Below are 25,100 nucleotides of genomic sequence, written 5' to 3' on the forward strand. Positions count from 1 at the left end.
TAGAGTTTTCTTGGCCAAGATACTGGAGTGGTTTTGCCATTTTCTTCCCCAGCTCATTTTACAGATGAGGAAACTGAGGCAAACAGGGTTAAATTTAGGGTCATACAGGTTGTAAGTATCTGAGATCAGAGTTGAACTGATTCCAAATCCATTTGCCATTGTGCCACCTAGTCACCTCAACCAACCTTATTTTACATGTGAGGAAACTGAAACACAAAGAAGTTAAGTGACTTGCATAGAGTTACACAGCTAGTAAGTGGGGAGATAGGAATTGAACTCAAATATCCCTAACTCCAAGTTCAGAACCTTAATCATTAAGGATAGTTCCAGTTGCTACCCTTAGTGAACAAATGTACATGGGAGACCATTCTTTCTTTCTATGTTCATTCACTATGTTGAGGCTGATTCTAATAGTTGCTAGTACCATTATTTAAATCCAGGCTCCTGACTCCAAGTCCATGGTTATTTCCACTACAGTTTATCACTTCCACTAGGTGGAGGAGTAGATAGAGCTCTAGGCATGGAGTCAGGAATACTTGAGCTCAAAGCCAGCCTCAGACACTCACTGAGTGATCCTGGGCAAGTTACTTAACCCTGTTTGCCTCAGTTTCCTCATCTTTAAAATGAACTGGAGAAGTAAATGTCAAGAGACTTCCATGTCGTTTCCCAGAAAATTCCAAAATAAGGTGATGAAGAATCAGATGCAACTGAACAACACACCACATCAGGTATGTTCTGAAATACATTCAAAGAAGATTGACCAGGAAATTTGGGTGAGAGCACTGAAAGAGAAAAGATTCTAAGGTTGTGTGATCCATATCTTCTGATATCTGAAAGGTTTTCATATGGGAAAGGGATTAGACTTATTTTACTGGACCCAAGAAAAGCTGGGACCTAAAGGAAGAATGTTCAGGGCTATAAATTTATCTTCAGCAGAGGTAGGCAATTATTAGCAATAACAGCTATCCAAGCCTGGAAATGAGTTATCAGAACCCTGTAGATGGAAGGATCTTGTCTTGACATTTGATTCAATATTCACTATTGTCAAACCTATCCATTTCAGATGATATCTATTGGTATCAGTAGGTGGTTTTGCTCAGATGAGTAGGGATAATTTACTATGTAATATGGTTTCCATCCAATTCTATAAGCTCAGTCTCACAGAGAGGACTGTCCAAGAGCTCCTTCCTGTCCCAGTCCCATTGTTCAGATTTAATAGTCAAACTTTGCTCACTATACCATTCATAATGTATTTATACAAGGCCCTGCCCTCCAAGGATTTAATTGACTGAGTTGCTTATTTTCAAGGTCAGTTTTAATAGAAAAGGGCTGTTAATATTATGACATGCAGGAGGACTTGGGTTCTTGGAGACTATACTAGCAGGGCACAAGGACTGATGAGTCCTAATCTGGCATTTGGAGCTTTATTTTGAAAGATCTCCCTGAAGGGTGGACAACTGAGGCAGCAAGATGAGTTGGCTTCAAGAAAAAGGAAACAGCTTCCAGGTTTGGTTGTCAGAAGTCCTTTTGGCTTGGTCCAGAGAGACCAAACAACTTCAAGGCCATAATGATGAGCCAAGTGCTGAAGAAACCCTGCTTTTGTTTCTAGAGCCCAGATCCTTTGACTCTCTAGCTCCTGAGACTCCTGGAAACAACTGAGAGGACCTGAAGAAGTAGGACAATCTGAGGCAGAAAAGAAGGTGTAAATGAAATTAAAGTAGAAGCTCTATTCTAGGCCCCAGGTTGGGTACTGGACTTCAGTAAGAGGTAAACAGATCCAGGCAGACTTGGGAACAATTGGGTTCTCAGGACTCCAAAGAGTTTAAGGAGTGAGTGAAAGATGACTGGAGCAATTCAAGGTAAGTCAACAAGCATTTACTACTATGTGCTGGCACTGTGCTAAGCATCGGAAATTCAAATATAAGCAAAAAGAAAGCTAGTCCCTGCCTTAAGTAGCTTTTCTTTCAATTTTTCAATTTTTCTTTCAATTAAAAGACAGCTAAGAAGCAGAGGAGGAGAGAGGGAGAGAAAAGAACAACATGGAAGGAAAGTCTGAAGAGTCTACTCTGAAGAGTGGAGGGAACATGGCTGGCCTAGGCCCATCATCCAGTGGAAATTCATGGAGGAATTCAATCAGAGGTGGGCACTACAAGATCAGAGAGGTCTTCCAGGGTGAGAACATGAATGAGACATGGTGGTGAAGTCCAGAGAACCAAGAGTGGAGCCAGAAGAGAAATCAAAGAATAACTGAGGAATCCTAATGAAATTAGTAGTTCTGGGTCCAGTGGGTCTAGTAATATGAGCTCTTTCTTATCCTATATTTTCCTAAACAATGGCCCTTATGTTGTTATGCTTTTTATCGAGGAAGGGAGGAAACCCAGGAAATAAAAAGATTTCCAATCAGTCCTATAGAACTCTTAAGTGTGTCAGTATGTTGAAACTGTTGAAAAAAAATCATACACTCACTTGGTGAATTCCAGAGGATAGCAATTAGTGTTGAAAATGCCAGTAGTAAATCTCTGGGTGTGGTGAATCCAGGAATGTATTTGAGAAACAATTTTATCTTGGTTTGACCAGAGGCCTACATGTGTTTCATTTGCTTTCTCCTCACTACTAAAACAAAATCTATCTATTCTTTAAGATTAAATGCTCCTGTTTATGTAGCTTTCTAAAACACCCTTTTCATACTTTACCTGCATAATTTGCTGAATGCCACACAGCACATTTCAAAGTCAAAATTGACCTGGCTTTCTGATTCCCAATTTAATATTTCTTCCACTGTAACCTGGTATCTCTGAAGGACCCTTCCTCTGTGAGGCTGGTCCTGTTTCCTCACCACTACTGGGATAGACACCAGGTAATAACTGCTCCCCTAAACTGCTTTGAGGACATGTAGATATTTGCTAAGGGGAATTTGCATGATAGGTTATTATTGTTAGACCTAACAAGCAATGTCTCCAACTCCATGAATGCCTCTTTTTTACCCTACCCACACTCCCTTAATTCCTCTTGTAGACAGACTGAGAATTTAACAACTGAGTTTCTAATCCCAGTTTTTGCCATTAAGGAGCTACATGATCTTGAATAAATCATTTTAAAGGGCCACAGGCTGTAGAGCTAAAAAAAGATCTTAGTATCATTCCAACTCCTTCATTTTACACTTAACATCTAGAAAGGTTAAGCGATTTGCCCAAGAAAATAAGTACAAGAGATTGAATCCAATTCCTCTGATTTCAAATTGGGCATTCCTTTTCACTCTACCACAATATTTTTCTGGGACTCAGTCTCTCCATTTGTAAAATGAGGCTATTGGACACCATCTCGCTGTTCTATTATAGTTCTGACATTCCATTTTTATTTGGAGGCAGTGTAGTAGAACAGAAACAATATTGAATTTGGAGTCAGAACACTAAGGTTACAGACCCAAATCCGCTACTTACTATATGTGTAAATTTAACCTAGTCACTTAATTTTTCTTGGTCTCATTTCCTCATTTATAAAATGAAGGGTTGAACTAAGTTTTCTTCGAAGAACTCTGTTGGTTCTAAATATGATATTCCTTTCCAGCATTAGATTCACTTATGTTTTTTTGATGGTACAGAAATAAGAAGCTTGAATGACTATCCTTCCTCATCACTGGCATAAAGACTTTTGAGTTTTGGGGGGCAAAGACAATACAAATAAGGCAAGGATCTAAGAATTACCTGGAAGAAAGAGATTTGTATATAATATGGGATGAGTGGAAAAGATAACAGGGTTTACATTAAGATGCTGAAGAATCTCTTCACTTTTCCCATCAAGATCTACTTTAAATTCTCATATCCTGCAGCTCTCCAATGTCCTAATCTGATTTCCCGTAGGTACAAAGCTAAAATATCTCTTTAAAGATTGTTTAGTGGTTCTGGGATCACACCCAGGCCTTGGGGGTACTATTCAATCAACCAATTAGCATTTTTAAAGTACCTAACTAGTTGGGCACAAGAGAGAAGCTAAAGATAAAAAAGGAAGAAGTTTCTGATTTTATGAACCTTACTTCTCCTGGTAGGTAGGAAGGACATGTCCAGAGATATATCAGCATGGGATGCTTGTGAAATAGACACAAAATGATTGCTAGGAGTGGGTACACTAATAACTGAGGGAGTCAGGAAAGGTCTCTTGAAAAAAAACCTCGATGTTCTTGGAATCTCTTCTTTCAAGAACCAACTTCTGCATGAAATCTTTCCTGAACCTGCTATAGTTTTTTTGCTGTTGTTGAGTCATTTCAGTTGTCTCCCTGCTCCATGACCCCTTTTGGAGTTTTCATGGCAGAGATACCAGAGTGATTTGCCATTCCCTTCTCTAACTTATTTTTCCAGATGAGGAAATTGAGGCAAACTGAGTGAAGTGATTTGCCTATGGTTATACAGCTAGGAAGTGTCTAGGTCAACCTCTCCCAATTACTTTGTATATGCCTATATAAAAATGTTTACTCTATTTGTATCCCCTAGAAAAGTGCACAGTATATAGTTAGCAATCAATAAATGTGTATAACTCATAGTAGGCAATCAATAAAATATACAGGACATAATAGGTAATTAATAAATAGCTGTTGATTGTTTCAGGAGATCATTCACTGTGGGATGTGGATAAGAGAGAGAAGCTGGCCATGGGGGCTGAGGGACTTTAGTTTGATTAGAGACTTCAGGTTTCTCTTCTTTGGCGCTCTAGGAGAGTTTGAAACCAAAAGGCACTTCCATTGGGTCCCTTCAGGGAAGGAGAGTAGGTGTTAGCCCAAGAGAGTTGGGCGGAGCCTTATTTAAGCTTCTGAAGACAGCCTGTGAGGGCACAGTCAGTTGAGCAGTGATTGTCCATTAGTACTAAGCACCTGTTTGCCTCTATATTGGGCACCTTTCCCATACTTTAACAATACTTTGAGTCACTTTTGGAGACTACAGCCATGGCTACTCCAAATAAAAATCCAAATGGGGACCTGGAGCTCAAGATTAAGACCTTCAGTTCTAGTCCAGTCAACTTACCAGACAACTCCTGGAAGCTCCAGAACAAATGTAACAACGACTCAAGGGATGGGAGCACCCCTGAGGGTGGGAGCAATGGCTCTGACCCAAATTCTAACCAGAAGGTCAAGGGAATAACGTGAGTGACTTATTCTGTCATTTTCATTTTTGGTCTGATTACTTCTATCTTGTGTTTGTAATATTCTTTGATTGTCCTCTGGTTCTTTGTAGATTGTGATGAGAGATGAGACATCTGACAAATGGAGAAACTGAAATGTGGGAAGATTAAGTTCATTGTAAAGTTAAAATAAGAACTTCTTGCCACTGAAGGTTGGTCTACTTTATAGACTCAGTTCTACTTGACTGTGCTGTATCTATAAAGAAGGCTGAATGCAGAGCAGAACCTGGGACTGCTCTAAGAATGCATCTAGGCCAGCCAGGGGTCTTTGACCTTTTTTTTGTGGTATAGACACTTTTGGCATCCTGGGAGAACCTAATTGGGGAAAGTTTTCCTGACTTCCTTCAAGTCTTAAAATTCCCTATGCTATAAGAAACTTGTCCTTCATTTTATTGCTTCCTCTGTCAAAGGGTCTCTAATTTACACTGCATATATCTTATTTGTAATTCTTTACACATTGTGCTTCCTCAAGAATGGGACCACTTTTGTTATTTCCCTTTGTTTGTATCCCCAATGTTTAGTAGATGTTTAATAGATGCTTGTTGGCTTGACTTTTAAAATGAGTTCATGTACCCCAGGTTAAATTCCTGAACTAGAGAAAAATGATATCTAAATTTAGGATCAGAGCATTGGGAGAACCTTGGAATTTGTGGTATTTATGCTAATACCTTAATAATCCCAGGAGGAAGGGAGAATAAATAGTATTATGATTTCCTTTTTGCAGATGACGACAGTGAGACTGGACTTACCAATTTCCTTCCCATCAGTTAAAAATTGTAGAAACGCCACCAAATGTCAGTGAGCAGGCTTCCCCTCAGAAGCATTTGGGGCACAACATTCTGGATTTTCTTTCAGACACTGTCTTGGATCTATTATAAACAGAAGGATAAGGTTTTCCTTGGGGTAATGGTTTTTGTTTCTTATCCAGGGATTGTCCAATGTGGGTTTCTTTGCAACTAATCTGTTTGAATTGATGCCCAATGGACAGAAGTTTGTGTCTTCAACATCTGTTTTATGTAGGTTACCTGTAAGGAAAACCCCTAGGGTTGTGGAGAATTCAGGGACAGAGGGCACACTCCCCAAACTCCAACTTGAGTTATAATTTAGTTCCCTGTCCTGGAGAAGTATTTCCAAAGTGATGCAAAAGTGACACTTGGCTGCAAGTGTGCTTAAAGCAGAGATGACCTAAATCACAGATTGGGAGCACTGCTATGCCCCACAGAGATCACCTATTGGAGTCCTCTTCAATTAACAGAACTGGGGAGGAGAAAGAAATTTACCTCAGGACACACAGAAAGTGTGTGATCCATCCAGGATTAAACCTTGGGTTTCCCGATTGCTAGTCCAGGGTTTTTTCTAATTGTTTCTGGAGAGGGGTGGAATGAGTGTTTAAGATTAAGTATTCCCAAGAGAAACATATTAGCTCATTTTGAGCTCCCAAGCTAAGTAAACATTTCAAAAGTAAACCATTTACCCTTTCTTAGTTGCAAAAGAAACCTGTCTCCAGCATTTGGTAATGCAGGGCTTATATAGGGTGATATTTTTGCTTATGGAAATAAAAAAAGAGCATCTGCTTGGTTGTGATCTGTGTTCATTGCTCTCCTTAACACTTAGCAAGCTGAATAATTGCTCATCAGACAGTAGAGGTTTTAGATGTATAAAGAGAGGGTCTGGGTTGCTAGGATAAAGGGAATTATTACTGACAAAACAAATGTTTTCTTAGTCCATGATCACAGTTCTCTACCATGTCTTCAAAAACACTATTTTTACACATGAACTAAAGTCCACTTCTGTTTAATTTTGTCCAAGTGTAAGGAGGCAAAGGAGGAGGGACATGCTGGATATTTATCTTTCCACTAACACAGGGTAAGGGTACACTTGTGGGAATTTTGTTTTAGTCCTTAGTGCATATTATAGATTTTCCAGGAATACCACCAATTTTCTACCATCTCTGCGACCAAGTATATGTGGGGGAACAAAACTGTAACTTTCCACAATTCAGTTCTTGTCTCTTTGGAGGACAGCTTAATGGATCATAGAGGAAAGAATATTGAAAATTCAATTGCTATACTCCTTCTTACTACCTGGGAGACCATTCAGTTTTCTCACCTTTGAGGTTTGACCTTTAAGGTCCATTTCAACCTTGATATTGCTTGCTTTAAGAACCAGTTGAGTTCTCTTGTCCTCTAGTATAGTCTCAGGGCTCCTGTTATTTTGTCATTTCAACCTATTATACATGAATTGAAGTGAAACAAAAGAAACTCCTACCCACTCAAAAGCACTAGGATCACTCTTGGGTAGGAGGTTGGGTTTTGACTTTTCACTGTAGAGAATTGTGGGGAACCTTAAGGCCAGAAGCAGCTATTAAGTTGAACTATCGCTGGTATTTCTCAATTACCCACTCTGGACTGACTTAAGAAAGGAGGCTGTAGGCCCTTTTCTTAGTTATTTATAAATACTGGGTCCTCCTGCCTCCTTCCCCATAGGGAGTTATTTCTGTTAGTCTTGTTCTCAGAAATTGGAAATTTACTGTATGACCTCCTGAGATCACTGCCAATCCTAGGATTCTGGAACTCTGCACCATTTGGACTCAGGAACCCTGTTTCTCCCACTTTATAGAGATATTGTTGCTTTTTTTTTCACAATTGTTTTAAAATTATTAGAAATTTCTTTTGTTGGGGCGGCTAGGTGGTGAAATGGATAGAGCACTGGCCCTGGAGTCAGGAGTACCTGAGTTCAAATCTGACCTCAGACACTTAATAATTACCTAGCTGTGTGGCCTTGGGCAAGCCACTTAACCCCATTTGCCTTGAAAAAACTTAATAAAAGAAATTAAAAAAAAGAAATTTCTTTTGTTATTGTTTTTGGTAATAGTGGATACTGTTTTTAAGGTTTGCAAAGAGCATCATAGGCCTTTTCTCATTTAAACCCATGAGGCAAGTAATACAAATCTTTCTCTTTACAAAAGAGAAAGCTAAGGCTCATAAAAATGAAATGATTTGCCTAAGGTACACTGCCAGTTAAGTGACAGAACCAGCATGCAAGTCTTCTTACTCCAGTAATCTTTTGTTTGCTGTTCTCTTGTTCTCTTTTTCACCCTTCCTTACATTCAGTATGGGTTAATTCATTTATACAGTTTTTTTACTCAAGGAGCTTATACCAGGTGAGATCACACACACACACACAATGAAGAATAGCACATTCTGCTCCTGTCATGCACTTAAGTGGTTTGAGGTCTCAAGGAAGGGAGAAATAACTTCCAGTTGCATTCAGGTGAAGTAGAAAAAATAATCAGAGAAGGCTTCATAGACTAGACAGCTTTTGAAGTGCACCTTGATGGGGCAAACAGAGACATAAGATAGGGAGAACATACCAAGGATGAAGAATCCTGGGAATAGAGAAGGCAAAGCATATGATGCTTCTGGAGGAAACTGAGTTCTTTATTTTAGCTGGAGTTTAAAGTGTATTTGTGTGAGTGTGTGTGTGTGTGTGTGTGTGTGAGAGAGAGAGAGAGAGAGAGAGAGAGAGAAGAGAGAGAGAGACATGAAGGCGGGGGTGGGGGTATGACACAAAGAATGAAGAGGTTGCTTAGTACTATATTGGCCTAGAATATCAAACTAAGGAAACTGGACTTTATCCTTAGTCATTGCTATGCCATTGAAAAATTTGAACAAGAGAATAATATGGGTTTTGCATTAGAAAGATGAATTTGCTTATGGGTGCAGAAGGGGCAGGGAAAGATGTCTTGCTCTTCCAGAATATTTGCAGTCCTGGGATGTTTGTTTTGCCTTTGGTCAACACAACAGGTCTAGTAGTCAGACTGCAGTCACTCAGGTGCATGTTTCTGTCCTCTTCAACCTCCCAAGGAATTGATTTTCTAGGATATTCACCTGTGATCAGTTCCATGGTCAGGTGATCCCCACAGAACCTTTATCCTGAATGATTCTCCCTCTTCATGGTGTCTCCACATGAAATGCAAATAGGACATTCCTTCCACAGGTCTTTGGATTCCTGTGCTCTGGTAGTTAATGGAGTAATTGGCATTAATTCCAGATATTATTGTAGAGGATAATGGAGCTCATAGATTGCACCAGTAGTTACTACCTAAACCAGTTCTGTTGCTTTGTCCTACCAGGTGCTGGAACTGCAGCCAGGGAGGTGAATATGGGGCACCACTCCCTCCACACTGACCCTCTCTTGTCTACTTCTCTACAGATTATTTCAAACTTTGATTCACCTATTGAAAGGGAATATTGGCACAGGACTCCTGGGACTACCTCTAGCTGTAAAGAATGCAGGGCTCTTGGTAAGAGGTTACTCTGGGAAAGAGTTGGTGGGGTGATATCACTTTCATTTGTTTGTTCGTTCATTCATTCATTTATGATAATGAAATAGGAAGGCTTATTCTTTAATTGAATTTCCAAAAGATAAGATCCTTCTGACACTGAGTGCCTTAGAAGGTAGACAGAACACTAAATCTTTATTAAACTGATTTTTAAAAAAATCACAATGTATATATATGGCTGAATTCTGAAGTTATATCCTGAAGTGATACATTTAGAATCATACTGTCAGAACTGAAGAAATCATGATTATCTAGTCTACTTTCTCCTCCCCTGCCCCATTTTTTTTTAAAAAATCAGATGGAGTTAAGGCTGTGATCAGGGAAGATCACAGGAAGTTAGAAGAATTTGAGCTAGATCTGTGTCTTTTCCAGGAATAGTTAGTCTTTACTACACCACTAATATGATAAATATATCACTTTTTTTTGAACATTCTGATGGTTGTTTCCTAAGGATAAACTTTAACAATGTTGTCTTTGCTCAGCCGTTGCTAGCTCTTATGCTTTTCATAGCTATGTCTTCTTTTCTTTCCCCTTTCACCACAAACCCTTCTCTAAAGATGGGTTCTCTTAGTTTGCTACTGCTGGGCATCGTGGCTGTGCACTGCATGGGCCTCTTGGTGAAGTGTTCTCACCACTTGTGCCACAGGTAAGATACATTTACTTCCCTCACTACTCTTGAATAAAAGGTTCTGTACTTAGATTTATGTTCCCTGTGTATATTGATGTGGCCATGTTTCATTTGTTTATCTGGTCTTAATGTAACAAATGGATGATTTTTTTCAGAGTTTAAATGAAACTATCTAATTACTATCTGTTTTTCAAAAGAATAAAAGTTGTTGAGTCACTCCTACTTGAAAAATTTTGCAAAACCCGCAATAGATCCCTATCTAGTCACCAACTATCCTACCCTCTCTAAACTGCCTTTACCTCACTTCTATCTTCTGTAAAAAAAATTCTACTCTTTCTTATTGAGCTTGACCTAAGAAGACCCAAGTTTAAATTCTGCCTCTGACCCTAAATAATTGGGTCTCTATTATTTTTATCTGAAAAATGAGGATAATGCCTATCTCATGAGATTTGGTATTTTTTCAAACTTTAAAAACGCTTTATAAATGCCAGCTATTGGTATTAAGAATGTGCCAGACTAGTGATCTGTTCAGTCTAGAATTTAGTAATTAAAAAGAGTCCTGACTCAGGGACCAAAAGACTGAGCTCTAATCCCAAAATTACCACTAATTGACTGTGTGACTTTAAGTAAATTGCTTGTCTTCTTTGGGCCTATTTCTTATTTCTACAGTGAGGGGTTGGAATAAATAGAATATACAAGGAGTCTTTCAGCTACTATAGTATATGATTCCTCTAGTAGAACCACATGAGATTTGATCCATAAGGATCCTGCCCAGAGGTCCCAAAGGTAGGGAGAATAGTGCCCTACACAACTCACTTTTTCTTGACAATAATGTCTCAATTATAGTGAGCATTATTATTCATCTGTCATTCATTCCTATGGCTAGTATGCTGCCATGAAGCATATTCCTCAATTATCAGCCCTACTAGAAGTGAACTATCTCCAAACTCTACCCACATCCCAAAATAATCCTGCCCACCCTTTCCGCTGTGTCCTCTGGAATTCACATATTATAATGAACAAACAGCTTCATCTTAGATGTCTTTTTCTCATGTTCCATCCATCCATTATTCTTCATTGAGACCTAGAGTTCTCCAGAGAATGCTGTATCAGTAGCTATCCTCTTCAATATCAGCTGTTTTTTCTCTCACACTCTTCAACACAGTACTCCAGGAGAATTGGAATTATCCTGGCTCCCTTTTGCCAACTCCAGAAGATCTCTCTGCTACTATGATTCATCAATGTCTTTGAAGTTTCTCCCTTTCTCTGCCAAACTCCAAGAAAAAAAGGTTATCCTCACTCCTCTTCCTCTGTTTCTACTACCTCCACTTCCTCTCTTTCCACCCAAAATCCTTGCAACTTCATCACTCAAATGAAACTTCACTCTCCAAATTTACCAATATAAGTAACTGAGAGGAGTATTTGAATTCAGGTCTTCCTGACTCTAGGTGTAGGGCTCTATCCACTATCTAGAGCTGACTATAATTAACTGAAAGTAATTATGTTCTCTAATTTTCCTAAAATATTTTGACTGGATTTTGACTTTGCCTTTATGAGATTTTGCTCTGCATGATACTTACTAGAGAATATATCGTGCCCTGCCTGCCTCATAGGATAGTAAACCCTTGAAGATAGGGACTCTTTTTTTTTTTTATGCTTCCTAGATAACAAAGATACACATAATAAGTGTTTAATACATATCTGTTCAATTGCTTAGTTAATTATAGAAAAGGTTTTTTCTGTTCTCTCATTCCTGATTTCCATTAGTACATTAGTTTTCAAAGGCCTTTCCTTACCACAAATAGAGAATGAAAGTATTGTTGACTCCATTTTTCAGAGGCAGATAATAAAGTGGAAAGAGAACTGAATTTGGGCTCAGAAAATTAGAGTTTAAATTTTAGACTGTCATCATCCTTAATGATATGAATCTAGGTCATACTATTTCCCCAAATTGAGTTTGGGTCAACCTAAATATGGCCTGCAATTGATGATATCTTAAAGTGTATAGCTACAGATTTTTATTTTTCTTAACCCCCCCCCCCAATTCATAATAAGTATTTATACTGTTCAATCATTTCAGTCAAATTCAATTCTTTCTGACTCCATTTGGGGTTTTCTTGGCAAAGATGCTGGAGTAGTTTGCCATTTCCTTCTCCAGTTCATTTTACAGATGAAAAACATGAGGCAAGCATGGTTAGATGACTTGCCCAGGGTCCCCCAGCTAATAAATATTTGACTTCACATTTGAGCTCAGGTTTTCCTGTCTCAAAGCCTGATCCTCTGTCCACTGTACCACCTAGCAGCCTGACCATCTAACTGCCTTTATAATCACATATTATTTCAAAATCCCCTAATTCAATAACACTTACATCATAGGGGTTTGACTGTTCACGGATAATGTATTTTGACTGCTAATGGTTTTGATTCTGTGACCCAGGACTAAGTTACTTCAAGAAACTGAGACTCAGAGATAATCTGTAATCTATGACCAATTGTATGTCTACTATCTACCTCAGGCTTGTTATAAAAAACAAGGAAATGTTGGGTGACAACTAATATTTTGTATTATCCTTTTCCCCCAGGTTACAGAAGCCCTTTTTGGACTATGGTGATGCAGTAATGTATGGGCTAAAGGTCAGCCCTAGCTCTTGGCTCCAGAAGCATGCCATATGGGGAAGGTAACAATAGGCACAGTTCTCTTACCGGGAAGGGGATCAAATATCTTGGTGTTCCATTAAGTTCTTTGGGAAGCCTCTTGACCTGAAAAGAGAAAATATTGGTAACACAAAGAATTGCACTGGAGTTTTCTGTCTCCTAGACTGTAAGCTCCTTGAGGGAAGAGACCATGACTTTAAACCATAAAATTCTTGACATCCAACTTTGAATTTTATAAATAGTGGACACTTAATTTATGAAAATTTTTTATGCCAATTACATATGGTTCCTTAGGAAACCAAATTTTCCCAGGCTCTGTCTGCCCTTGTTCTCTAACAATAACAACAATGATAGCTAACATGTATATAGTGCTTACTAAATACTAGGTATTGTGCTAAGTATTTTATAATTATTATTTCATTTAATCTTCACAACAGCTCTGAGAGTTAATATCTCCATTTTACAGATTGGAAACTGAGACAAATAGTATTTTTTTAGTGACTTTCTTAGGGTCACATAGTCAGTGTCTGAGACCAGATTTGAATTCAGATTGTTTTCTGAATCCAGGCCCAGTCCTCTACTAGATGTGCCACCTAGCTGCTCTCTAAAGACTTTCAGCTCCATGGAAAGAACTTTTGACATTTGCTTTTTGGGTACCTACTCAAACAGTGCATAATACGGGAACTTTGAATAAAGATTTTTAGAGACATTTCTTGCCAGACTGTTTATCCCCAGCAGTTTATTCTGTTTTCGATCACTCTAATTATCAGGAGACTTTTTCTTTTACAACATACCAATATTTATCCCTCTGAAATTTCTTTTGATGATTCCAAGTACTGCCCTTTGGGAGCAAGGAAAAGACATCTAATACATCTTCCACATCTTCCCTTCAAAAATTTAAGGGTAGGGAGTATCTTTTTGACTATGACTTCTCTTTGTAAGGCTAAATCTTCAATTCCTTCAAGATCCACATAGCATGATCCCAAGGTCATTCTGGTTACCTTCCAGCTCATTTTTTCCAACTTATCAATTTATTCCTTTCATAACCTCATTTAGGGTTTTCTTGGCAAAAATATTGGAGTAGTTTGTCATTTTATCCCTAGCTTGCCCGTATCCTTTCTGAAAGAGAATTAATTTATAGAGACAAGTGTCTTTACTAATCTTCATTCAAATTTTAGAAATTCCAATTTTTCTCCCACACACTCTGCTATATTTAAATGTATACATAGAGGTGGCATAGTAAATTGAACATTATATTTGGAATCAGGAAGACCTGAGTTTGAATCCTGCCTCAGATACTTCCTAGTATCACTTTACTCCTGTCACTTGTTTTTTTTGTATCTGTCAAATACAAATAATAATAGCACTTATTATGCAGGGCTATTGTGAAGACTAAGTGAGATAACATGTAAATAGCCTTGTGGACCTACAAATACTATATATATGCTTGCTATTTTACTAAAAAGAAAATTTCAGTAATCTTTCTGCTCCATCCCCAGGGAACTAAAAGTCTAGATTGGACCTTCTTAACCTTTTTTTGTGTCCTAGACCCCTTTGACAATCTGATGAATTCTACAAATCCCTTCTCAGAACAATACTTTTAAGTGCACAAAATAAAATATATAGGACAAAATAGGAGATCAGTTAAAATTATCAAAATTGTTTTTCAAAAAATTCATACAGACTGAATTAAGAAATTTTGGTCTATATTATACTCTGGTGCCAGAACTGAATGCAGTAGTCCAGATGTAATCTGATAAGGGGAGAGTATAGAGGAATGTTTCTTCTTTATTCCTAGAAACTTTGTCTTTCATTGTCACCTTAGATCACATAAAGTTCCTTTCTTGCCATATCATGCTTGACTGCTCTTGAGTTTACAGCTGACTAAACTAACACCCTCCTCCCAGTTCTTTATGAGATGAGCTGCATGTACAGTTTTCTTTTGTGAGATTGATTTATTTTTCAACCAAGTAGAAAACTGAAATTTAATCCTATTTGATCCAACCCAGATGCTAACCTATTCAAATTTTTAAAAATCCTGACTGTCACCAATGTATTTGCTCTCCCTACCAACTTTGGTTCATCTGAAAATCTAGTAAGCATCTATGCCTTTATCCAAGTCACTGACTAATAATATCAAACAACACAGGGTCAAATTTCTATGCTCCACTGGAGACCTCTTTCTAAATTGAAATTGAACTATTAATGATAGCCCCTTCCCATTAAACAATCCATCTAAAGGCCTAATTTCCATCTTCCCATCTTTGCCATATGAGAAGAATAAAAGAATTTATTTTAAAATTAGGTAAAACTCTTTTTACAACATTACTCTTTTCTACTAGTGTATTATTCCTGTCAAAAAAGAAATAAAGCTTGACTAGAATGACTTGTTTTGGATAAAATTATGCACTATATAAAAATAATGCTTTCCTTTCAAGATATTCACTAGATTTTTGCAAGAATGCTAAGTCAGTCTTACTGACCTCTAATTTATGGAGATTGCATTTTCTTTTTTATTCTTCATCTTCCTCTTCTACTTCTTCTTTCTTCTTTTTTTTCTTGAAAAATCAAAACAACAGTTGCCAATGATATCATTCTATTTCTCTGCAACCTTTCAGTGATGACTAATAATAGCTCAATAATCAAATTCACCAGTTTTTATTTATTATCTTGTTTTCAGTATCAGAATATGTAGTTAACTTGGACCAGGTGACTTGAATTCATCAACTATATGCTCTTTTGGGTATCACCTATTTTGGGGTCAATTATGTGTAGTCACATTTATTCTTTTCAGTTCAAAGATCTTTCTCCTTCTCAGGAGTAGCTTTGCTTTCTCTCTATCACTCTTTATCATAGATGTATCCATACTGAGCAGTGATCTAATAAAATAAAAAGCAATTTTCTTTTAGTTTTTGTTGTATATGTCTTCTTCACCAGTATCAGCTCATTCTGAATATTAGCACTCATTACAGTTTTTATAAGACTAGGTTTTGTTTTTATCTTCATCCTGTTACTTGTTAGAATATAAGCCCCTTAAGTAGTAATTATTTTATTCTTTGTATTTGTATCCTGTATTTGTATTTGACATTGAGTAAGTGCTTAATAAATTCTTGCTGACTGATCACTTGCTTTTGCTTCCATCTTCTTAATATGTCTTTAAAATTAAAGTTGGTTAGAGAGTTTCTCCTGCATCCCATAGTGATCATTTTATAAAGCTTGCCTTCTCCTTCATTGGAACTGTTTCTCTTTGTGTCCTCAGAATTTCATTCTTAAGAACTTCCATTCCCTCTTTGGCTTATTTATCCTTTAAGATTTTAGCCAATGACATACAATCCTTCCTTTGAACCCTTTGAAATCTGTTCTTTCAAATTCTGGGGTGCATGTGAAACTATAGATTTTTCTTTCTTCTGTCACAAACTAAGATAGAAGTGACTTCCCCCTTTTTAAGTTTCCAAACTTTCTTTTTACTCCAACAACCGGTTCTTTACTGTTAGTGAGAATCAGATAAAAGAGAGTCTTCCTCCCCCTTTGATTCTTCTATCTTTTTTGGGGGGGGGGTTGCAAGGCAAACAGGGTTAAGTGGCTTGTCCAAGGCCACACAGCTAGGTAATTATTAAGTGTCTGAGATCAGATTTGAACCCAGGTACTCCTGACTCCAGGGCCAGTGCTCTATCCACTACGCCACCTAGCCGCCCCTGATTCTTCTATCTTTTGGAAGTATAAAAGTATTATTAGAGTCAATAAATAATTTGTTATTCTATTTTTGTGAGGTTGTAATTTAGAACTCCAGTGGAGGAATAACTATGATAAAAAAATAATAATTGCTAGCATTTACATATGTGATTTATATTTAGAAGAGTGCTTTGCAAATATTATCTGATTGATCTCCACAACAACCCTGGGAAGTACTATGGAAGGTATTTTTATTTTGTAGGTAAAGAAAATGAGGCAATCAGATGTCAAGCAATTTGCCTAGAATCATATAGCTATTAAGTGTCTGAGGCTTGATTAAAATACAGGTAATTCTGACTTCAGAGCCATTAACTCTATCCATTGAGCCATACTCTTAAAATCAGGTTCTAAGCCATTTATGACCATGCATTTTTCGTGTATCTCTCTTTTATCTTCCAATATAATGTGGAGGTTGGTGATACAGATGGGAGACTCAGAAAGGTTAGGTAGCTTGGTCACATTTATCTATCTAGAGAGGGATTCAAACCCAAGCTACTGGTAATTCTTAAATTTGGCTCTTTTCCCCACCCTGCCCTGTAGTCTTGCTCAAATTCATCTCCCTATGATGTCAGTAATGAAATATCTCTTAACAAATCATTAGCCAAAGGATTGTTGCCCTGTCAAAACCAGGATCCTCCCTGATATATACTCCCAGAACTCTGAATTAAGGAAGACAGTTCCTGGTACCATATTCTCACTCTAGGGTCAAGCATAGAGAAGTGGAATCTCAGAATCCTGAGAGTGTTTCCGCTGGCCTCAAGCCACAATGGGGACATAGAGTTCCTGAACTCTCCTAATGCAGGGTCCCTGCAGAATTAGCTAGGGACAGAGATTCTCTAGCCATTTCTTCTGACACAAATCATGAGGATCATACTCGAGTGCCTCAGTGTGGTAGAAAGTCAGCCTATGTTCTCAAAGGTTCACATTGCCAATGATGTGCCACTTGTGGCAGGTCCTACAGACAATGTGGATTTAGGGCATGACTGAGCACATAAAGGGTTACTGATATCCTAAGGGATGATGCTGGGTTCTTCCTCAGGTAGCAGACACAGTATAGGTAACAAAGTAGCATATTAATAATAGGTTAGCCGCTAAGTGATGAATTATTTGGCAATAGAAACCCAGTAAACCTATTGTCTTTCTTAGGTGTCATTCCTTAAGAGTAGAGCCTAGGGAAATTTTAAGAGCAAACTATTGGTTTAGAACCTAATTAGCACACCCTGAGACCTGGTCTCAGTGGCTGCCATCACTCTTCACACATCTGGCTGCTCCATTCAACAATCTAACCTCTCCTAGTTGACCACAAACTTGTAGGTCCCACTAGTAAGGTCTCTGTTCTTTGCTGTCCTAAGTTATAGAAGATTCAGAAAACCAGTTAAAGCAAGAATACCAAATACTGTAGTGATAGGGCTTCCTATGGTATGATAATCTTGCCTCCAGAATTCCATGGTATTCCTGATGACTCAATCCCCATCAGAAAACTTGGAAATCAGTCCAACATTAGGGTCTCCCTTAAAGTTGATTAGGTTGGACTTGGCCTGTTTTCAGGAAAGACATGGTGATTAATTGACTTCTTGGGTTTGAGACACTGCTTTCCTGTCCCACATCTTTACCTTTCCTTCCTTGGATTGATAGCTAGTGCTGCTAACAGTTGATGCTTGGCAGGGCATGGCTGTTGCCATCTGACAGATACCATACTGAGCACATCAATACTGCCCTTGCTGATCATTTGTTTAGGGAAGGGTTGGGTACAAAAAGTAGAGGACTCTCACTTAAAGATGAAAATGTATTGTTATCAACCTTCTTAAGAGTGTACTTTTGCGGGGCAGCTAGGTGGCATAGTGGATAAAGCACTGGCCTTGGAGTCAGGAGTACCTGGGTTCAGATCCAGTCTCAGACACTTAATAATTACCTGTGTGGTCTTGGGCAAGCCACTTAACTCCATTTGCCTTGCAAAAAAAAAAAAAAGAGTGTACTTTTGACTGGCCTTTCCTTGTTGAAATGTTTTCATTACTAATGATACCTAAAGAAGCTTAAAATGGCATTATCATGGAGGCTGGAGTGGTGGGGGCTTTAGTGGAGAATTTGGGGATGAAATTTATATTGAAAAATCCAAATGTACACTATAGCTTTCAAAAGCATATGTGTTTTTTTCTCTCTCCTTCCTAGGCATCTTATAAGTTTTTTCCTGATTATCACTCAGTTGGGATTCTGCTGTGTATATTTTGTTTTTCTGGCTGATAATATAAAACAGGTAGGAATTTTCTTGTATTTGTTTTTATGAAACAGAGACAGAGTTACTTAAATTCAAACTTCTTGCCAAATGAAAGGTCTCTGAATCATGCATCTATCCAGAGCACTTATCTAATCTTGGTATATGGCCCTATGTCAAACTTAATACTAGGTTGGGTTGGGGCCCTGAGCTTAAGAGTTGGGATGAATGAATCTTATAACCTTCAGGCCATGTGCAGCTATTAACTGAAGTATTTTGACATATTTACCAAAACAAATACAAATTAGGATGCAAGTTTAGGAACTCTTTGAATTTAGAATGAATAGTTCTGATTTTTCTAGGATTTTTTTTATAACTTGAAACTTACATTAGTCACTACTTTGAAAGTAGTTAAACCAAACTATTTCACTGATAATTAACAAAAATAGCTCACATTTTATGTAACTTTTTTGGAAATAAATCACTTTGCATACTTTATTACATTTGATCCTAACAACTAACCTATGAAATGGTACAAATATTATTATTCCTACCTCTTAAGTAAAGAAACAGGGACTCTAAGTGGTATGAAGCTGACACTTAGCCCTATATCTTTTGACAATCATGAGTATTCATTTTTAAAACAGTTACCCAAAGATAATCTTTTGAAATACAGGCTCTCAACATTTTTGTCACTCTGGGAGAATTCTCTTGACCTCTTAGGACAAACATATGCATCAGTGGGAGTTGGATTAGTAGGTCAAAAGTAAGAGGCCAAACTGAAAGAAAAGAGATTTATTAGCTAAGGAACTTGCTCTAGCTGATGACAAATCCTAGAGTACAGATATGGTTTCTGTTAACCTTCCAGTTCCAGTTACAGCCAATGAGCATTAGGTGACAGGAGAAGAAAGGGTAGAGAAAGAAGGGAATCTGGGAAGGAAGAAAAGGGAAGTATTTGGAATATAAGTGATAGGAATTATTATCAGACTAAGAAAACTTTGTTTGGATAGGGAAAAAAGGCAAAGAGACTAAATATTTTTACAATTGTGAAAAGATTCTTTTAAAATAAAACTGTAGAGTCTCTCATCCAAGGTCATCAATTAGTTGTTACAACAGAAGACAAGATTCTTGCATAGGACTTGGGAATTTTCCAATATTAGTCCATCATATAGTTGAGGAATTTCTATACTGTTAATTCATAAGAAATTGCAAAATAATTGTGTTTCTTATTCCTCCCACTCCAAATTCTGCTACTTGTGGATCCCAGATGACAGATACTTACCTGCAAGACTAAAATTATATAATGACAGTGATGCTGGGATCACGAATCATGTTCTTGATTTGCCAAAATACCTGCATTTCCTTGGATGAATCATTGAACCTTTCTAGACATCTGATTCTTATCAACAAAAAGACGGGTCAGGCCAGATGACCTTTAAGTGTCTTTCCATCTTTTAAATCCTATAATCCTTTGAATAAGTAGACACATAAAAAAATAACTAAGTTGTACTTGATTTCTTGACAATTTTTTTTTTAACTGAAAAGAACCTTAGCAATTATTTGGTCTATAGTTTGAGGGAGGCTATATAGTACAGTGGTTTAGCACTGACATTGGAATCAGAGGGCCTGATTCAAATCCCTTCTGACATTGACTTTGGTCAAGTAATTAGATGAGCCTTGACTTTAAGCTTAACAGACCTCAGTTCCTTAAGTATAAAATGAGAGGTTGAACAAGGTGAATTCTAAGACCCCTTCCAATTCTAGATCTCTGATTTCAATTTGTGAATAGGAAAACTGAAGTCCATGAAGGTATTAGAAAAAAATTTAAACCTAGGTTCTCTGGCTTCAAAGGTACTGCTTATTGTGCTAGGAGAGGTAGAATTAAATCTAGAAGTTTTGGCTTCAAATCCAGAGTTCCTGACACTTAATCCAAACAACAAATTTATTGAGAATATAAATTGGACAGACTATAATTTCTATGCAGTAAACTTCTGAGAGCAGGGATAGTTTGATTTTTGCCTTTGTCTGTCTAGCACATATGTTGTGCATGTACTTCTACTTAAAATGTTAAGTATCTCCTTAATCAGCCCTTCCTTAATAGCTGTGGGCAACACTAAGAAGTATAATATACAATTCCTGACTTGAAGGAGCCTGCAATTGAGTTGATATTAATATGAAAAGTTGAATAGGAACATAGGTTCAGAAATAGTTCAAGGTATTATTAGGTGCTATGTAATTAACTGCCCAATTAATAGGATAGATAGTAAGGAAGTTCAGAAGACCCCTATGCACTAGAAAGATTAGAGAAGTCTTCCTAGAATAAGTCAGTAGATGGTACTTGGGCTAGACTTTGAAATTTGGGAAGGCAGGATTGAGTTAGGAAGGGACAGAAAAAGTAGGTAGAGTATTTGAGGTGACAAGAATTCACAGCAACAAGAATAGGAAGGTAGGAAAGCATGAGTCACTGTTGGAGAATAGTGGATATACTAGTTTGACTGTAGCAAATGTGGAAGTGTAGGTTGGAACCAGATAATGGAAGATCCTGAATACCAGGCTGAGGAGTTTGGACTTCGTCCTGTAAATAATGAAGAGTCAAGAAAGAAAGCCAGTTTTTGACTTGGTCAAAGAATTATTTGGGGGAGATGAATAACTACATATTCCTCTTATCAGGTGATAGAAGCAGCCAATACAACTACCACTAACTGCTATACCAATGAGACTGTGACCTTGACACCTACTATTGACTCACGACTCTACATGCTCAGTTTCCTGCCCTTCTTAATACTGCTGGTATTTATCCGGAACCTCAGAGTCTTGTCCATCTTCTCCATGTTAGCCAACATAAGTATGGCTGTCAGTCTGGTTGTGATCTACCAATATGTTGTTCAGGTATGTCATGGTCATTACCTCACTGGGGCCTTTAACACCTAGACTTCCAAATAGAAATCCCCTTCCACTGTCACCAACTCAATTATTTATAAATTGATAAACGAGACCTCCAAGGATTTTGGTAGTATCTGGAACTTCAGGAAAAACAACATATCTTGGTTTCTTCAGATGAATGCAACCTCTTTTTATTTGTTGATCAAAGAAAGAAGAGTAGAAGGATAGGTTATCTTTTGAAATTCCTGAGCAGTCAATCAGTATCAGATCAGTTAGTACCAGCTTCAATTGAGTGTTATTCCAGCTTTCTTGGGGTAGTATACCATGCCACCTAGTCTAATATGACTTGAGAGAAAGAAACTGTAGTTTTCTCCTTCCTACTCTCATTTTACTTATCCCCCTAACTCTCTTGACTTTGTCATGCAGGATTTCATTAAAATGAACCAAAACAAAAGTTCTGCATCCATTTCTTCTGAAATAGTTTGAGGATCATACTTAAGTGTCTCATTATAGAATGCAGGTAACCACCCTTAAGTCTTAGAGTTGCAATTTTGTGCTTTCTATATCTATATCAAGTTACCCTTTTAGCATAACATTCCTGAACACAGAGATATGGCTCAGATTCAGTACCACAATGAATGGAGATTCTTGGTAAGAAGTCATGACCTATTATTAGAAAAGAGGTGAGTTATGGGAGTATGAGAACAGTCCATATTTCCCAGCTGGTCTCTCCCATAACTCAGAAATTGCTGAGTGAATGAATATTTCTTTGATATGTCTCTCACAAAGAAAAATCATAGTCTTCCCTGGATCTCTAGTTTGAGAGACTTGGTCTTGAAGTTTAGGCTCTAAGGTGGGTAAAATATTAATAGGAATCTCTTCTTTGCCCCCCTCTTTAGATGTCTTTTTATTTAGTTTAATAACTTTTAGGGCAATTAGCTGAAATGATTATGAGGGTGAATTTGAAATATTTTATGTGAATGGAACATTAAATCCTCTGAGATTCTTTTCTTGATAAATTCTATCCTCTTTGTTTCACTCTTTCTTCTTGCACCAATGGAAACCTGGTTTTCTCCAGAAGACATGCAGCCATCATCATTCATTAGCCTTAGTTTATTTTACTGCATCACAATTGTTCAATCCCAATCCTTCTTAAAGTCTTGTTCCTTTCTCAAGGAGTTCATTAACTGAATCTGTCCCAAACTGTAGTCTCAACACTCAACACTAGGAATTAGATATATTCATCAATGACTCATTGAATATCTTGGCTTCCAACTTCATTAACCTCAACTCATATGACCAATATCTTCCCTGTACCACAGACATGCACAGAGATGATAATATCTTTAAACTGACTGATACCCATTAGGATTCTACTCCCATGATCCAGAATTCTGAAATTCTCTCTCTGAAAGCCCTTCTTTTTTTCAATTTCTTTCTTTTATTTCACCCAACTCAAATCTTTGATCTCACCCTAATTTCTATTGCCTCTGTTTTGTCACTCTTAACTCTATTACAGACCAATTCAGCCACATACTATTATATACCATTATATTATATTATGTACCAACTACCATTAAATCCTTTGCCCCTTTGTTCTAGTCTTCACCTTGAGTTACCCCTACCATCTGCTTTCCCTATTCATCTTGCTGAAGATGCAAGAGAGGAAATCATGCAACTATGCCACATAACTGCACAAAAATTTGTCATCTAATCTCACCCTCACTGCTGTACAGTAATGCCCTAAGTTTTCCTTGATTGCATCTCTAATATCCTCCACAATAGCTCCAAACTTTCTCATCAAACTTTGCATATTTCTTCCCCCCTCTGAACAAAAGATCTTGCCTCCTATTTTATTGAGGAAATTGAGGTTATTTGTCCTAAACTTTCTCTCTATTTCACCCCCTCTTCATCAGTCCGAACCTCCTCTTTATTTGTTCAGTCTTTGAGCAGGTGACTTTTGTTCATGCAAATCCTTCCACTTATAATCCTCGTTCCCTCAATTATTTCTTTTCTTATATTCAAGTTCTTATCCTCTGCCACCAACAAACATGCCAAGGTCTCTTCCCCCATCATTAAAAAAAAAACTCAAAACAAAAAAACTACCTCAAGCTATCATCTCATCTTTCTTCTTCCTTTCATAGCTAAACTTCTTAAAATTGACTAACTTCATCCCTTCATTTCCTTCTCTCACTCACTTCTCAGTGAATTGGTTTCTGACTTTACCAGTTAAGTGAAACTGCTTTCTGTTTTCTTCAATGATCTCTTAATTGCTAGATTCAATGGTTTTTTTCTTTGACTTTACTCTTCCTAATCTCTCCGCAGCTTTTCACAGTATTGATCACCCCTCCTCCTGGTCAATGATTCTTCCTGGGTTTCTGTAACATTGATGGCTTGATTTTTCTTCCTTCTGTTTCTTCTCACTTTTCTGTATTGGATCATCCTTCTTCCCACTAATGTGGATATTCCTTAAAGCTAAACTATCTATATATGCCCTCTAGTCATCTATCAGATACTGCAGATTGATTTATCTCTATATAGATCACTTCACATATAGATCTATATGTAGAGTGCCATTCTCACTTGAATTCCAATCCAAGATAAACAACTGCCTCTTGGACATTTCCACTCTAACACAGCATGTCCAAAACAAAACACATACTTTCCTCAAAATTCATACCTCTCCCCAATCTCCCTCTTCCAACTGGACCCCATTTTTATCAGCCCACCTAAGTTTTTACCCCTGGAGTCATCCTTTCAGTCACTCCACCTATCCAATCCATTTCCAAATCTTATTGATTCTATCTTCACAATATCTCTTCCAACCATTCCCTTCTTGCCACCCACACAGTTTATCAAATTCAGGCCCTCATTATTGTATACCTGGACGATTGCAATTTATTCCCAGTTGGACTCTTTGATTCTGGCATTTCACTTCTCCAATTTATCTTTCTCAAAACCACCAATATTACTAACACATCTATCCATATCACTCCCCTAATCAAATCTTCATTATCTCCTAATCATTTCTAAAAATAAAATACAGACTCCTCAATTTGGCATTTTAAACTGGCTATTCTCTCCCATCTACCTCCAGTCTTTTTTTCATATTAAACACTTCTGTCACTGTTCTAGTCAAACTGACCTGTTAACTATTACCTGTAGGTAATATAATCTCCTGCATAGGGAAGCCTATATTTAGAATGTATTTCCTGTACCTCATAATATTCCTAACTTCTTTCAAAGCACAGATCAGGTATCATATCCTACACAAACCTTTTAAAATTTATTCCTAATATGTTCAACTCACACACAATATTTAATATTTTTCCCTCTTCAAATAACTTTCTTTTAAAAATAATTTTATAAATTTATTTCCATATAGAGTATATTTACTAACTTGTACAGATTAAAACCCCCTATAGAATGTAATTTATTTGAGGATAAGGACTGTTTTATAATGCCCTGAACAT

The 25,100-nt window shown here is 37.4% G+C and overlaps 1 protein-coding gene across 1 annotated transcript in view; it reads left to right on the top strand.

Moving 5' to 3' along the window:
• The first annotated feature begins 4,845 nt into the window (after positions 1-4,845).
• The window catches only part of LOC141518385 (proton-coupled amino acid transporter 1-like), a 29,696-nt gene continuing 9,441 nt past the window's right edge, over positions 4,846-25,100 (top strand). The window contains exons 1-6 of the mRNA XM_074230363.1: positions 4,846-5,133; positions 9,388-9,478; positions 10,075-10,163; positions 12,728-12,823; positions 18,702-18,786; positions 21,415-21,633. Coding sequence (XP_074086464.1) covers positions 4,937-5,133; positions 9,388-9,478; positions 10,075-10,163; positions 12,728-12,823; positions 18,702-18,786; positions 21,415-21,633 — 777 coding nt within the window. The 5' untranslated portion in view covers positions 4,846-4,936. The remainder of the gene's footprint in view (positions 5,134-9,387; positions 9,479-10,074; positions 10,164-12,727; positions 12,824-18,701; positions 18,787-21,414; positions 21,634-25,100) is intronic.

This window comes from Macrotis lagotis, chromosome 1 (genome assembly GCF_037893015.1).
Source record: "Macrotis lagotis isolate mMagLag1 chromosome 1, bilby.v1.9.chrom.fasta, whole genome shotgun sequence".
NCBI lineage: Eukaryota > Metazoa > Chordata > Mammalia > Peramelemorphia > Peramelidae > Macrotis > Macrotis lagotis.